We start from the raw sequence: 11,808 nt of genomic DNA on the forward strand, positions 1-11,808 counted from the left end.
CATAACTGGGTGAATAAAGAGAAAATTATTTTTATCAGTACTTATGATATAGTGCACCTCTTACCTCTGAATCTCCATTGCCAATTTTTTTTTCAGTTGATTGCAGCTTCAGTCGAGGGGTCTGTGACTGGAAACAAGATGCTGATGATGACTTTGACTGGAATCCTGCTGATCGAGATAGAGGTATTTAAATATCTGTCCTCTAGCTGTGCTTTGATGTCATGGCTCGGCCCCTCCTAAAAAGGGGGATGGAGGGGAAAACAGTATCAAGAATTAGCTTTCCTATCAGTGGGTTATCTTTATAAAAGAAAAAAGGAGGCAGAGAATGCTGGGAGTGGAAATTGTTTCTTTGAAATATCCATTGGCAACTGGTAATCAGCAACATATTTCAACACAAACAAATCAAAAGATTATAAAAATTATTAGGGTACAACTGTTCAGAATTGCAAGGTACAAGGCAGTGGAAACCTTGTTAGTTATGCATTGTGTCTCTCCAAGACTGGTAGGGCATTTAACCACACGTCTGCCATTTAGATGGATGTGGCAATGTAGTCACTCACATGGCTTAGACAACGCTGTGATAACTGCTCAGAAATCTCAAACTCTGCAAGACGAACTAGTGACATCATTCCTCAGAACGAGCCAAGGGCAGGGGGCTATTCAAGAACAACCCATACCTGACCTGGTACCAGCTGCAGGCTTGCTAAAACCTCAGAAAGAGCTCCATGAATGCAATGTGTGACTGCTGTGCTGGCGTGTATAAAAAGGTGTGGCTGAAGAAACTTGTTTGAAAGGATGACTCTTCCCCTGTGACATGGGAAATGTTGCAGAAGTTGCTGCAGTAGGGACCGGTGGATCCTGCAGATCTTGCAGGCCAGTTGCTCCAGTTACTACACACACATTCTCTCCCTCTTCCCTCACAGTCTTTCCATCCCACTCTTTCTTCACTAATCCTTCCTCTCCTGCTCCATGTATTTCCTTTTCCCCAAGTCCCTTCTCTGTGATGTCACTTCCAGGAAGACCATACCCTGACCTTACTCCATCTCCCTGAACTTACATCTGCTGATTATGACTTTATTTATGGTCCCAGGTGTTTTATCCCTTTATGACTTTGTGTGTCTCTGTCATTTCATTGGTCCTCCAGAATTTGGGGAATAAGCTATCAGTTCTTTTACGAGTTTGTCATCACTGCAGAGGACAGTGGAGAGAGTATTGCGCTACCTCAAGTACTGGAAATGGTTTGACCACAGAGGCACAGCAGCGTGTTTCAGGCTGTTGCATTTGAAAAACTGAGATGGTTTTGCCTTTCAAAGATAGTGCAAGGAAGAATGACTGTAATTGCCAGTGAAATATGAACTCAGCTCCTCTGTAAACTGATCTGACTTCCAACAGCACAAGCTTATTCCTTGCAAAATACACTCCCTGCTGCTTTTCTCCAGTCTGTAACACAGCTTTCACGTATTTTCATAGAATCATAGAATGGTTTAGGTTGGAAGGGACCTTAAAGATCATGTAGTTCCAAACCCCCTGCCATGGTCAAGGACACCTTCCACTAGACCAGGTTGCTCAAAGCCCTGTCCAACCTGGCCTTGAACACTTCCAGGGTTGGGGCATCCACAACTTCTCTGGGAAACCTGTTCCAGTGCCTCACCACACACATGGTGAAGGATTTCTTCCTAAAATCTAATCTAAATCCACCCTCTTTCAGCATAAAGCCATTACCCCTTGTCCTATCACTACATGCCCTTGTAAAAAGCCCCTCTCCAGCTTTCTTGTAGGCCCCTTTCAGGTACTGGAAAGCTGCTATAAGGTCTCCCCGGAGCCTTCTCTTCTCCAGGCTGAACAACCCCAACTCTCTCAGCCTGTCCTCATAGGAGAGGTGTTCCAGCCCTCTGATCATCTTCGTGGCCTTCCTCTGGACTCTCTCCAACAGGTCCATGTCCTTCTTATGTTGGGGGCCCCAAAGCTGAATGCAGTACTCCAGGTGAGGTCTCATGAGAGTGGAGTAGAGGGGAGAATCACCTCCCTCGACCTGCTGGTCACGCTTCTTTTGATGCAGCCCAGGATTTGGTTGGCTTTATGGGCTGCAAGTGCCCATTGCTGACTCATGTTGAGCTTCTCATCAACCAACACCCCCAAGTCCTTCTTCTCAGGGATGCTCTCAATCCACTGTCCGCCCAGCCTATATTTGTCCTGGGGATTGCCCCAACCCAGATGCAGGACCTTGCCCTTGGCCTTGTTGAACTTCATGAGGTTTGCACAGGCCCACCTTTCAAGCCTGTCAAGGTCCCTCTGGATGGCATCCCTTCCCTTCAGGTGCTGACTTCACCACACAGCTTGGTGTCGTCAGCAAACTTGCTGAGGGTGCACTCATCCCACTGTCCATGTCGCCAGCAAAGATATTATTTATCAAAGATGATAAATATGTATTCAATTTGCTAATAACACAAGTCCATTAAAGATGTGTTTTCTTTTTTTTTGTTACAAGGCAATGGGTACTACATGGCAGTTCCAGCTTTTGTGGGGCACAAGAAGGATATGGGGCGTCTAAAACTTCTCCTCACCAACCTCAAACCAAAGAGCAGCTACTGCTTGATTTTCAGTTACCGGCTTGCTGGCGAGAGAGTGGGGAAACTTCGAGTGTTCTTGGCAAACAAAAAAAACGCTCCTGTCTGGGAGCAGAACAAAGGAAAAGATGAAAGGTGGAGAACTGGAAAAATAGAGATATTTCAGGGGGCTGAAACAACGAACAGTGTAAGTATAACACAATTTATAAGCCAAATACCATAATCAACAGCTTAATTTCCTAAACTTCAAGTTTTCCACTAACTGTTTTATAGGCATTGCTTACTGGCAAATGAAAAGCTTATCTGAAATGGGAAACGGGAGCACAGATTTTACAAGCCAGAATAGTTATTATCTGGTTGCAATTTCAGAACTGAATTACCCCAGTTGGTTTGAACATTGATGCCAGTAATCCTGTCATGTTGTAAAAACTGCATCAGATCATGAATTAACACAAACAATGAGAATCTCTGTTTAATATCTCATGCAAGAGAAGCATACATATATTCGTGGAAGAATGAAAATTATCCCTGTTTCATAGAAGAGGATGCTGTCAAACCACACTAAACCAGATAATTAGTGCAAAAGGAGATATCATATATAATCAAGGGTGGGCAATTATCCTCGGAGCAGGACATACTAGCCAATAGGGAACACTGTGCACAGAAAACTGCCTCAATCAGGGCTTCAGCAAGTTTCTCCTTGAAATGCTAGGGCCTGGTTTTCATTTACATGACTGAACATTTTCAGAGCTGTGTAAAGGCTTCTACTATATAATTGAATCCTGTGACTATAAATGAAATGCAAGCCCTTTTCAGGTTCTTTGCATTGCTGAAATGATGTAGAAAAGCCCGTGCATAAATGAGAATTAGACTATAAAACAAAAACCCAGGCATCCTATTCATAAAAATGAACCTACTCTCTATATAGAGTATACATACTGTATTTTATACACTATATATAGAGAGAAAGCAAAGAGATATATATACAGTATATACACCCAAAACCTAAGGATCCAAACAGATCAAAAAATCAAAAATGGACAGTTGTAATGCCTTCAAGAAAAGGAGTGCACTAACATCACATATTGTGATAAAACTACATTATTATAATAGGATTTCACTCAATTTGCATTTTCTTTGTACAATGAAAATAAGTAATCTTATTAAAGGAATCCATTTGGTATTGTAAATCTGTGCAGAGGATTAGCAGTCTAGTTCAAATAATACACAGAAACTCTAAAAACTGCAAGGGTTTAAGTCATTAAGTCCTGTATTGTGATAAAACATTCCTCAGATATAGCATTATAACTAATAGACATTAAGAGTTGCTAAATGGTTGGATAAACTATATTTTCACTGTTAATACATCTCTTTTGTTATGACAGGTCACTTTTGAATCAGAACGTGGGAAGGGCAAAACTGGAGAAATTGGAGTGGACAATGTTATACTAATTTCTGGTCTATGCCCAGAAGATACCTGATAATGGATATCTGAGTATACTGGATTTAATCCTATTTTTAATATTTGCCTTACTAGTAGTGTATTTTTGTATCATTTTCTTTATAAAAAAACAAAACCATAAAAACTGTGCCTTGAACTTAATGCAGCAATGAAAACAGAAAAACTGACATGTGCAAGATGCAGAGTACACTTTTTTATGAGTTATTCTAATACATGCTTTGAGTGTAGCACTACTGTATTTTATAATTCAAGGTCAGGGTTTCTAAAGTATTATTTGTCTAGCTTTTTTACAAATCCCACATGCTTTTATTCCTTGAAGTTCTGTTCAAGGCTATTCTTAAGTCTTCTATTTCATTTCTTCTACTCCACAAGAACATAAAGCAGTATATAAGAGGATGTTACTACTTCTGGTGATGTAATCTTAACTTCCCACTTAGTGTGTAGATATTCAATCTATTCAACAAGTAAGAGGAAAGAGAGGAACTTCATTTCCTTCTTGATTGAGCTACGGAAGTTGTAAGTGGAGTCATGTCTTTGACGAATATTTTTATTACTAATAAAGTATGTAAAACATCTTGTTTGTCATCAGTGTCTGAGTCACACAAATCATTGTTTAGAAATGATCCCTTTATAGTTTTATAAGCATTTAATGTTCATCACGAACAGATGATGTTACCAACTAGCACTGAAAAAAAGAACAAAAATAATGACCCATTATTAGCACTTAAGAAGCTTCATATTATGTACTGACCTTCAGGAACAAATGGGTGCCTGCTGGATTGTAGGCCTACTTTACCCCATATGAAAGAACAGTTTTCATTTTCCAGTAGACAGTGGTCACCCAATAAGGCTCCTTCTTACACAATTGAAAAAAAACATCTTTGTTGCGAGTACCTTCATGTCCCTTCAAAATTCAGCAAAAAGGATGGACACTATCCGCCATCCCCAGGAGCAAGGCGATAAGCAGAACCTTCTCCCACAAACTAGGAGCTGCCACTCTGCCACCTCCCACCATGCTCGCCCATGCACACACACATACATGTACACACACATACACAGGCACATAGATGTACATGTCTGAGGAGGGTCTAGAATCCAGGTTCCACCTTTTCTGAAAAGAAGTCGCATGACAATGCTGTGGAGGACAAGATCATCTTCTTCTGTCTTGTGATCTCTTCTGAAAGTACCTAGCAGTCTGAATCCCAGGAGGACAGAGATGCCAATGGAGAAGCCCTGGTTCAGGCAATGATCAGTTAAACGTGTGTGCATGCATTTCCCTCTTGGTTAGCTCTGTGTATCCCCTTCTAGGTTGGCTGCTCACTGTTTATTATTAGTATTTTATAAAATAAAAAAAAAAGGATTTTATTTCTTATATGAAGAAGGGGACGTCCAAAACAATTTAATAGAATTTTATAGAGAAACACTAAAGAGCCTTGAAGAATTCAGCCTATACGAACCTAAGCTTTTTAACAAAATACAACTCCAAAAGTTCAAACACCTTGAATTGCACCTATGAAGCACCTATTTTTGCACAGCTGAGGAAAGGGTAAGCAAGACTGGAAATGTCTGGAAAGTTCACAACAGCTATGTAATAAGGAAATACTTGCTCTTTGTTAGAACTGGTTTGTGTTATGAAACAGGTACTCTGAGAACTGTACATGGACTTCAGCTTTGACATATGAATTTCTTTCCTGGTGTCTCTGGAGGTGCTGAGGGCATTACAGAATAAGGACTTGAGAAAACCAAATTCTCTTCAATCTCATGCAAAGACTCTGGGAGTTTCAAAGAAAAGGGAAGTGGATCGGGTGCTGACTGTGATCTCAGGATGCCTAAAGAACCTGGTCAGAATGAGGCAGAAAAGTGAAACAAGTATTTTTCTGGACTCACTCCTCCTCATCTGACTCTCTGAAGTTGAACTACCGTTACTGAAGACCGAGAAAAAGAAAGATCAATTTTATTGAAATCAGATTCTGTGTCTAGCTTCAAACAGCAATAATTTACACATACACGGTGCCCCTAAAGCCTAAGAAGCCTAAGAATTATTACAGTCTCAAGCATTACAGTGCAAATGATATATTTGAAATATATATGTGGAGCAAACCAAGTCTACCTAAAAAAGTGCAGGTAGGCATTTCTTGCATTGGCAGTTATTTGGAATGGAAAGATAAATACTGCCTGTGGAAGGCAGAACATCTAAAGACTACTTGCTTGATACACAAACAATAAAGAGTAAACACAATGAACATAGTCTGATATGGAGACAAATATGCTGACATTTATTTGTTGTTGGTTGAATCATAGCCCACCATGAGTCATGACTATGACAGTTACTTCAGTAGTAACATTCTATCCAAAAGACAGGATAAAAAGAAAAGATTTTGCATTTCATGGAACGAGTAAGAAAATAATTTGCACAGATCAGTACAGACTGCAATAGCTGCCATAAGGCTTTCTGTAGTAGATGCAGAAGTTGTTTCTCATTTGTTTGCAATGGTTTGTCAGATACAAGACAGCTTGCATCACAGCAGATCATAAAAATAATTCTAGCGGAATAAGAACTGAAGAGCAAAACTGAAGCCTTTTTTATTGTGAATAAATTCAAAGATAGCTTCTGCAGAAGCAACAAAATAAAGCTATTATGTATAGACATTCATATAAACCACATCAGCGCATCAGCAAATTAACTGGTATTGTTTGCAACATTCATTCAAAAGATGCAACTGCTTAGGGCAAATCTACATGTTTCTCCTTCAGATGAAAACAGTTAAAGGGCATATTATGCCCACAGTCATTAATGCCTCAAAATGTTCCTGAAATGTGAAATCCATTATCTGCTTGATTATTTTAGACAGCAAGGAAACTGCACTGGGAGTATTTTAAAATGTTAAAAGTATGCTATAATAAAGTGGCTCGAACTTTGATAACATCATTTGCAACTCTTAAGTCTGATAATAAACTTTGGAGACAGTACCCTGCCTACAAGTTAATGAAAAAAAAAAGAGCTTCTAGCTAATTACCCAAATCTATGATACATCCTTCAAAAACTGCTCAACAGATGTGATCACTTAATCTTAAACTTGTATAACAAAAGTTTTGGATCACGTTTCTTCAACTGCCAAAAGAGTTAAAGGAGACATTTCATTTTGTCAACCGTGAATACATGGAAATGCTGAGACATGTTCTCACAAGATGATGATCTTGTAACCTGCAATCAAAAGGAACTTAAAACATTGTCCAGCTATTAGACTTTTTTTATATACACTAAATAAGGATTCCCCACTGCAATTTTTAAGGATCATAAAGATGAAGATAATGAAGAGATGCTTTCAATGACTGATTGCCACTCATATTTACTTCATAATTCCTATATTTTTTAGGACAGAGTCATACACTGCATGTACTGGAGGTATTGAAATACATGACAATATATTAATGAAAAGGTAAATAACAAGAAGGTATGGATAATAATTTATTTGGTCATATGTGTACTGTTACATAAAAGCTCATCACAGCAAAAGATTTCGGATGGAAAAGAATTTCTAATTTTGAAAGTTATTAACCTCTCAAATACCTGACTTCAAAGTTTGATTTCAATGAAGTTAGACATTCAGTCTCTCTGACCCTCCCCCTTCCAAACCCCAGGTCTTCAGGAAGTAAACATTATGACCAAATAATGTGATCTAATTCTTCCTAGGCAGGAAATGCAATAATAAAAATCATGTTTTAAAGTCAGTGCCAGAAAATGTCCATAATTCTGAGCAAATCCATTTTATTCAGCCATGCTAATAAAGGGTTTCTGAACTGTTGCCACCTTTAATTTTGTCTTTACCATCATATTATCACAGAGATTTAATACAAAACTATCCTGTGGCCAATTCAGTGCTTTACAAACCTATAAAAAAAGGCTATATGAGGTATAAATCAAAAAAAGATGATGGTTTTGTATAGGATTAATGATACTTTTAATAATGATACTTTTAATTCTGCCTTTCTTTGATTTTCAGTCAGGAGGCAAGAACATTTTTAATCATTTATCACAGCTTTGGCATTCAAGCTTTTTGCTGAAGATACAGAGACACATTCTGTTCTCAGCCATGTTTATGTAAATCTTTTTCTCATCTGATTTCACTACTGAGACTTTGATTTACACTGGTGTTACGGAGAACTGACATTGACTTCGCGTCCCCGTCTCGGAGCATTTCTAGCAAGTGACCATTTACCAGTTCCCTTTCAGATTCTCAGGGAGGATATAACTTCCTTGATTCCTCTCCATAAGGAACATCAGCCATTACCTGTGCACAGGGTTTCAGAAAGTTCAAACCACAGCTCCAGTGGCTGTATCTAGGGATTTTAGAGGAAATGCCTGTCCATCAGTCCTTCCCACCATTTTGCCTGAGCTATTCTGAAGAGGCAGTTGTTAAAATTCCAAGAATGAACAATAAAAAGTAGAGACTAAGGCTCATCCTTTGAAAAACAAATTAAAGAAAGAAGTCTTTAAGGGAACTTACACATATTTTGTTTCAAATAACATTACCAATATTTTGTGAATGGGAGTACATCTCTGCAATATTTCATTGCTAATGTATTATCAACACACAACATCTTCAAAACTGGTAAAAAAAGCTTTTTATTTCATGAAAAGAAACTGCATATCACTGTTCTACTTTCAGTGACTGTGATCTCTTTCATAGATACAGGTACAAATATATAAATAAACAAAGTAATAATTGTGGCAATTTTGCAGGATGTTTCCTGCTCGATGGCAAGCCAGAACTGCTCACATGCGTTCTTATGCTAACGTTGTCTTTTATGGTGATCACATGCAGAAAATGCTAACCTACAGCTCATTTAAACTCAGAAATGTTAAATTTTTATAGTATGTCCAAAATCATGTGTTGTAGCACGGTGGGACTGTATGACAAAGCAGTAAATTACATGATAAAATAGCAGACTGTTATGACAATACGATATGACATAATTTTAGAAATAAAATAAAAATATAAAAAATAATCTTATAGAACAAATAATACCCAACCATTTTGGTATGATTTTGTTTTTCTTTGAATAGAACCATTGTTTTAGAAAAAAAACTCTTTTAGGGAAGCTAATTTGAAACTGATACTATTCTGTGCAAGAACCTTAGATAAACATTGTTTGACCAAAGTTTTTCCAACTAGTTCTGTGGATATTTAACACTTTATTAGCTGGCAGAATATCTCACTTCGCTGAATAGAAGCCTATGTTTTTAGAGAAGCAGATACTTATCACAACCAGTACTGAAGTCTCAAGGAAGTTGTCGCTGTTAAGAGTAGCACTGATTTTATACTGGAAAACCATGCAAACACGATGATGTACATATATATCATTACACACATATACACATACGTATGAATATAATGGGTATATAATTTTTATCATATTTTTGTTTTGTTTTACTTCAGGGGTAATTGAGAAAGCATTATTGCCTCTGTTTTATAAATGGGAAACTGGAATAATGATCTCTCTTTCATTAGATAAAGATGATTTAATGGAGATGCCTGAGCAGTCCTTTGAGTGAGAAACTCGCCTCCAGGAGGGGCATCCTCGGTTTTGATCCCTTCTCAAAGGAGGGCTAATCACAGGGAGCAAGTCATGCGCCTTCTTGTGCCTTCCTGCCCAGGGAGCTCTGTGCCTCCACAGCAGGCAAGGCACTTTCAGCTGAGGATGGAAGACATCCTATACGTACCATGCTCACAATCATACAGATAGTGAAAAGTTAAAGAAAACTAGCATTCAAGAACCTTATTTTTGGGAGCCCGAAACTGAAACTAAACTGCGAACTCTTGAATATTGCAATGACAGCTGCTGCTGAGCTCATGACATACGTATGCTGCAAAAATACTCAAAAATATGTAAGACAGGCCATTGGATGACATGCCACATTTGGACCTGGAAGGCTTGGACTGCATTCCTGTTCCACTACTGTTTTATTCTGCCAGTTCTGGACAGTCACGTCATCTGCTTAAAATTCTTCATCTCTTCTTTCATAAAACTATGGACTCTTTGGGATAGCTTTTGTGCCACACTTTGTTGCTGTGTAAGCCACAAAGACAAGGCAAAATTGAAGCCTGATCTCAACTGTGGCCTCCAGCTAGCCAGAGCTAACCATTACGCCACGCGTTCAAACACTGATGAATTCGTGAGTTTGGCACAAAAACATCGCAAGTTAAGTATTAAACAGAATTAGCAATCATTTAGGGTTCTTCAGATAATGCAACCACTGCAGCACTAGCAGGGAAAGGTTTGATACCACTCAATAATGAACACTGACTACTGGTTCATTACAATAATTTAATAAATTGCTTATGTGATTTTTTACATCCTATACAACAATACAAGGCTTTTTTTTTTCTTTGTGATTAGTACTGGTGATTTTCATTATGTGAAAATAGGGAAAAACAGGTGTGTCTGCCATACATGATATTCATGCTGAAACGTATCTGGGGGAGTTCATGTAGGTAAGTTCAGTTTACTGTCAGCAGAGGGCAACATAGGCCTCATTAGTGAATAAAACCAAAAGCATTTATTAAAAAATCACACCAGCTTTTTACTGTAATTGAGAATAAACCCCACCATATACCTGTACATTTGCTGTAGAAACGAAGTTCTAGAAGTATTAATCTTTTACAAAATAATTTTGAATGCCTCATGTAAAACATATGAAAGAGGAAAGCACTACAATAAAGGCAATGATAAATACCTTTGGTTTGACTAAAATACATCAACTTTTAGGTGTTCACTGCATAATCTGGTATGTCCAGCACGCTTCATTATATCCAAAAGCTGTTACCCTGTGAAGTAAATTTTATAATATTTATTTTCTTTAACCCTGTGTGTACCAATAGCTCTGTTTGTCATCCAAAAGACTAGTTGGTTATACCAAAAGTAATGCAGTACAATGTTGAAAATGAGAAGTTTTACAATGTTTTTTTTGTTCTCCATGAGCCTTAGGCATGACACTCGTTTACCCCACTCGGTGTTTGCACTGTCTTTCCCTAGCTGTGTTGGCTTGAGAAGGACCATGTCATCACTGAGGTTAAAGTTTAAAATCACATGAATATCATCTGCTTTTTCATTCGCCTCAGGGCTGAGGGGAGCAAAGAGCTTTTCCTGCTTTGCCAAGCAGAGCGCTCCCGAAGCCCCACTTGCAAGGCCTGTGTCCAGCTCCCCCCCGTCAGCGTGGGGGCCTCCCACCACCACACCGCCGGGCACCGAGGGAAGGCCGTGCCCAGCACAGGGGCCCCAGGGCAGCATCCTGGTGCCCCTTTCAGCCCACGGCCGTGCCAGATGCCAGAACGGAGCAATGCCCAAAACGTGGCAGCAGGCTCAGCGCAACCTGTGCCTTCACACCTCAGGCTGCTTAGGAAAGCAAGTTCCGCGGCTGTTGCTTTCTCTGGGATGCTTTCAGCCCTGCAGTGGCCGAGGCACAACACAGGAGCTCACATTGAGTATGTCCCCCCCGCCACCCCCCATGGCCGTCTGACAACGGGACGGAACGTGACTTCTCAGCCGAGGGGCAGCTCCCGCCCACTGCGGGAGCAAGCGGGGCTCCCCACGCCCTAAGGGGAGCGTTCGCTTCAGGCCCGGCGCCCCCACTACGGCGCTCTCGGCTCACCGGGAGCCGCGGGCCGGGGCCAGCGCGCAGCCGCTCGCCTCCGCAGTCCGGCCCGCCCGCTCGCAAAGATGGCGGCAGCGCGGCCCGGCGCGGAGGAGGAACAGGGAGAGAGGCGCCATGTTGAG

At 39.9% G+C, this 11,808-nt stretch overlaps 1 protein-coding gene across 1 annotated transcript in view; it reads left to right on the forward strand.

Annotated features, from left to right (window-relative positions):
* The window catches only part of EGFL6 (EGF like domain multiple 6), a 47,788-nt gene extending 43,740 nt beyond the window's left edge, over positions 1-4,048 (forward strand). The window contains exons 10-12 of the mRNA XM_059825405.1: positions 97-183; positions 2,489-2,754; positions 3,953-4,048. Coding sequence (XP_059681388.1) covers positions 97-183; positions 2,489-2,754; positions 3,953-4,048 — 449 coding nt within the window. The remainder of the gene's footprint in view (positions 1-96; positions 184-2,488; positions 2,755-3,952) is intronic.
* The last annotated feature ends 7,760 nt before the right edge of the window (positions 4,049-11,808 follow it).

The sequence above is a fragment of the Gavia stellata genome, chromosome 1 (assembly GCF_030936135.1).
Source record: "Gavia stellata isolate bGavSte3 chromosome 1, bGavSte3.hap2, whole genome shotgun sequence".
Classification (NCBI taxonomy): domain Eukaryota; kingdom Metazoa; phylum Chordata; class Aves; order Gaviiformes; family Gaviidae; genus Gavia; species Gavia stellata.